Source organism: Pteropus alecto, unplaced genomic scaffold (assembly GCF_000325575.1).
Source record: "Pteropus alecto unplaced genomic scaffold, ASM32557v1 scaffold65, whole genome shotgun sequence".
Lineage (NCBI taxonomy): Eukaryota > Metazoa > Chordata > Mammalia > Chiroptera > Pteropodidae > Pteropus > Pteropus alecto.
Window position 1 is genome coordinate 506,387 of NW_006439191.1, and position 4,859 is coordinate 511,245.

At 35.4% G+C, this 4,859-nt stretch overlaps 1 protein-coding gene across 2 annotated transcripts in view; it reads left to right on the forward strand.

Moving 5' to 3' along the window:
* NVL (nuclear VCP-like) overlaps positions 1-4,859 on the forward strand; it is a 65,855-nt gene that overhangs the window by 13,009 nt on the left and 47,987 nt on the right. For both annotated transcript variants that reach the window (XM_006916204.3, XM_006916205.3), the window contains exons 10-11: positions 1,334-1,435; positions 4,208-4,325. In XM_006916204.3, the coding sequence (XP_006916266.1) occupies positions 1,334-1,435; positions 4,208-4,325 (220 nt within the window). The remainder of the gene's footprint in view (positions 1-1,333; positions 1,436-4,207; positions 4,326-4,859) is intronic.

The following is a 4,859-nucleotide window of genomic DNA, read 5'->3' on the forward strand; positions in this document are numbered from 1 at the left end:
TGGTCAACTTGAACCAGACTTGGCATATTCTCAGTGGGACCAATCCTTTATTTTTTACCTCATTCATGGCTGCTTGCTGTTTGTGAGATGCTATTTTTTTAATGTATCCAGTTATTTATATGGCAAGGGTAGGATAGGAAGCAAAATCATATAGTTGTGAACAACTCTTTTTTTAATATTTAGTTTACATTTTAGTTTCTTCTCTATTAAGATCACTGAAATAAGAAAACTAAGGATTTATTGTTTTTCGTAGAGCTAAACTTATTGAAAATTTTCATTCAGAGTCATGTTCTTAATACTTTTTAGTATTAAATTATCCTTTCTAAAGTGGTGATAATAGATACTTATTTAGCAAAGTAGAAAGTTAGCAATCTTATTTTACTCTCATCATATTTTTCAGGAGCTATGGGTAGTAAAATACAAAATGTCCAAGTAACTTCAATTTGAAGAACTGCATACTATACTGGTCACTACTAGATTAGTGCTCTGTGAAAGAAAATCACTTTTATAGGAGAACTTGATGGATTTGCCTCATTTATTCATTTGTTGAATAAATCTATTGTGTGAGTTCTGCATGCCAGATATCAAAATGTAGTGATAAGTATAACAAACCCACTTTTTATCTTTAAGGAATTTTACAGTCTAATATGAGAGACAGACATAAACATTCATACAAATAAATGTCTACATAGTTAAAATTGTAATGAGTGGGAGACAGAAGAATTACAGAATGCCATGTGGTTGTTGTTGGGATACCCAAATTAAGAGTTGGGGTCAGAAGTGAAATTTTTAGATGACCAGAAGAATAAGTAGGATTTAGGCAGACTTGTCATTGTTTGTAGGGGTGGGACAGCAGGATTTTCTCCTCCATAACTGCAAAAGCCTGTCTCCTCTGACTCATAACTGGCCACTTATCTGATTTTGGGGTGGAGAAATGCTGGTAGAGTACATGGAAGACAACTGTGTCCCAGCCCCTGCTGTTTCCTCTCCAGCAGGTAAACAATAGATAGAACTGTTTTGGCTCGGCCCTAAGCGGGGGAGTTGGGGGGACCTATCTCTGGAAATTCAAGACCCTTTATTCAGAGGAGATAATAGCAGTTTTATAGTGATGTCTATAAAGTAAGGACAGGTAGAAGATATCTATAGTCAGTGCGTTTGAATAAAACCATAGATTTTTAAATAATGTTTTTCATTGAACCAACACAAGATGACATTCTTCAGGAAATTAGTCATTTTAAAATATAATTTTGAGAGAGGGACTGAATAGGAAAAAGTAGGGAAGTTAAAATTTGAAAATTTGGTCATTATTTTATTTTTATATATTTGTGCATAGGAACTTGACCTTCCAATTCTGAAAGTAGCTGCTACAGAAATTGTATCTGGAGTGTCTGGAGAATCTGAACAGAAGCTGAGAGAACTGTTTGAACAAGCTGTGGTGAGTCAGCTAGTGACTGATGTCAGGTTGTCCGATTATATAAGGTTATATTGACGATCCTGTTTTCTCTGATGCTAGTATTTGTTAATCCACTCACTGGCCATTCTTTTGTGAGCATGGTAATTTGCTGCCCATGGTGGCTCAATATTTAAAGCAGATTTACTGCTGGAGGTTTACTGCTGGAGGTTTACTGTTGTATAAAATAATCTGTTTAATCTGAAACCAAACATAACTTACTTCCAACACATGACTACTGGGTCATGTAGTTAAACCCAGAACTTCTCACCATACTTGGTTGTCATACCCAGTAGTCATGTGTTGGAAGTAATTTATTATTGTGATAATTTCTTTCACTTTTACTTTCTGTAGCTTAAGTTTGACCAAAAAAAAAAATTTGTAAGCAGTGTGAAATTTTTTAACATCAGAGTTGTCACATTATAAAAACAACCATAGAAATGCCAGGATAAACTCTTCTCTAGTTGCATAATTGAAGCTGTGAAAAGAAAATTCTGTCACCAGAGAAATTATAGATTTGGTTTTATCCTAATTGTAATTCATTTTATTAACATTTGGGTGTTTAAGACTTTCCGAGGAAGCTGACATTTGTGTCCTATTAAAGTTTTATCTTCCATATAGCGTAACAGTTAAATGTCTGTACTTTGAAGTAGGAAACTTGGTTCAGATCCTTATGCCACCACGTAGTAATTGTGGAATCTTGGACAAGAGATAACCACTCTTAGTGTCCTTACTAGTAAACCAGGTGAATAATATTACTCAGATCTCTTGGGATTATTGTAAGTATTAAATGAAGGGATTCTCCTAAAACGTCTAATGCCTAGCACACAACAAAAGCTTTGTAGATAGTAGCTGTGACATTTTGCACACTTGAGTAATCACCAGTCTTCACAATGGGTAAAATCTAAAAATGGTGAGAAGTTTTAATTTCATGTCATTATTTGCCCCCAGAATATATAGAGATATAGAGGCTGGTAAAAATAGCCAGTGCAACTGCTAGAAACAGATAAAAAATTAGAAGTTGAATTTTAGCAGTAATCGAGGAAATTTTTAAAATAGCAAGACTGTAGAAGCTGTCTACTTGGTTTGATGTGTAGACTGACATTGAAAAGGGCATGGACAATATAAGGAAGATGGAACGGAAGGGTGCAAGGGTACTGTGCAAAGCAAGTGTTACCCGTTTTTCAAAATGAGCTAGTGAGTGAGTAGTAAAGCTTGTGTTTGTGGTAAACACAATGATGAATGAAGATAAAAGAGACAAATGGCATCTTTAGGTGGTGGTTCTTGTTAACATCTCTCTCTCAGCTAGTACTGAGTTGGTAAGATGTCTGAGAGTCGACGTTCAATATATATATACACACACACACACGCACGCACACACATATATATATATATGTGTGTGTGTATATATATAGTATAACACCCCTCTTTCCCAGACTCCCTGTTCCCTGATGGAAGTGAGTACACGAAAGTGAATCAGAGGACAAAAAGGCCACATCAAAACGAATGTTTTTTGTTATTACTGTTGTTGAAAACCGTGCTTTCTTTAGTCTAAATTCTGATGACCATCACTTACTCTTTTCTTCTTTTTCTCATTCAGTTTTCCAGGTCATTGTTAAATGCTATTGTTCTTGCTTCCTGAGACCTTTGGTCTCTGTAACTTTTCTCTTTTGTAACTGGGTAATGTATCCATCAGTCACAGGTACTTCTCTGGGAACACTATCATGAGGGGGATTGGGAAGAGAGCCACCTACTGGGGGGCCAAATTATTTTCCCTTTAAATTGCAGCAGTCCCCGTGGTTTGAGGCTTCGCCAGGCCGAGTCTGACTCTTGCTGTCATCAGTGTCGCTCTTAACCACTGAAGAAGAATGAGCTATGCTTTACATTGTAGATCTAGATATTTTTATTTAAAGTTTTCATTTTAACTCATTCTTACCTGTCTTTTTTATTATGGTAAAGGATGTTTAACTTAGATTTACTGTTTTAAACATTTCAAAGTGTACAGTCATATTGTATGTGTAACCGTCTACCTCCAGTCCTTTGCATTGTCTCAAACTCAAACTCTATCTGTTAAACACTTCTCCAGGCCCTGGCAGCCACTGTTCTTTCTGCCTCTATGAGTTTGACCACTCTAGGTAGTTGATGCTTATATTAACTTAATCTATCTTAACTCTCTCTAGTTTGTTTTAAAAAAACTAAAGATGATCATTATCTGCACCAATGTATAGGAACTTCACCGTCCTTCTTTATTCAGTATAGTCTTCAAAATAAGCCCCTGGTGGTTTCAGTATGGGATGATGAAAAAGTTCTGGAGACGATAGTTCTGGTGGCGGTTGCACAACAGTGTGAATGTATTTAATGCCACTGGACTGTATGCTTAAAATGATTAAAATGGTAAATTTTATGTGTATTTTACCACAGTAAAAACTAAAAGTCCCTGGCGCTTCTTAATGCCTCTCACAGCAGATTCCAGGAAGAGCATGGGCTTTTTTATGTCAGTAGGACACTCAGAGCATCTGTAGTGAGCTTCATTGTTCTAATTTAAAGTGTTATACTATTATCCTATATGCAGTCTCTTAAGTAACTTGCTTCTCTTAAGATAAACATCAGAGATAACATACTGTGAACTGCCTTCCTTAGGGTTATTCTTTTGGCGAAATATTGTTGAACTACAAAATTTTTAAAAATGTATATACTTAACTATGCTCTAGTAGAGGGATATATTTATAATTGTTTTTGTGATATTCTTATTTCTAGTCAAATGCACCCTGTATCCTTTTTATTGATGAAATTGATGCTATAACCCCCAAAAGAGAAGTTGCTTCAAAAGATATGGAACGAAGAATCGTAGCCCAGCTCCTAACCTGCATGGATGGTCAGTTTAAAATAATTAATTTGCTTTAAGATGATAAATTGTCCTTGTTTTTAATAATGTAGTATGTGACAATATAAAACATTCAAATAGAATAGAACTCAGAGTGAAAAAATAAATCTTTTTTCATAAAAGTTTGTACCATTAATTAAGTTTCTGGAGTATATCTTACAGTTATTTTCAATGAGTTTATACACATATATAAATACACTAACATTGTTTTGCTTTTTACACTACTGCAGTTATACCAAGATACACAATTATTTTATGTACCTCTGGGAAGGAAAAAGACACCACCAAACTGACACAGTGCTTATCACATTGATAGTAGAAGCATTATAACTTCAGAGATATTAAAATGTGGAAAAGCGAACAAGTACCGGGATTAAGCAGATTCCCTATTGCTAGAACATTACTGAAAGCCCTTTTCGTCGGGGGTTTTGGTGTCTCTCTGTGTTTTAAGGTTCCCCTTATAAGCCGGAAGATGGAAACCAGGAACCTGGTAAACTTACAGTCATTCCCCTCAGTCTGTGCCAT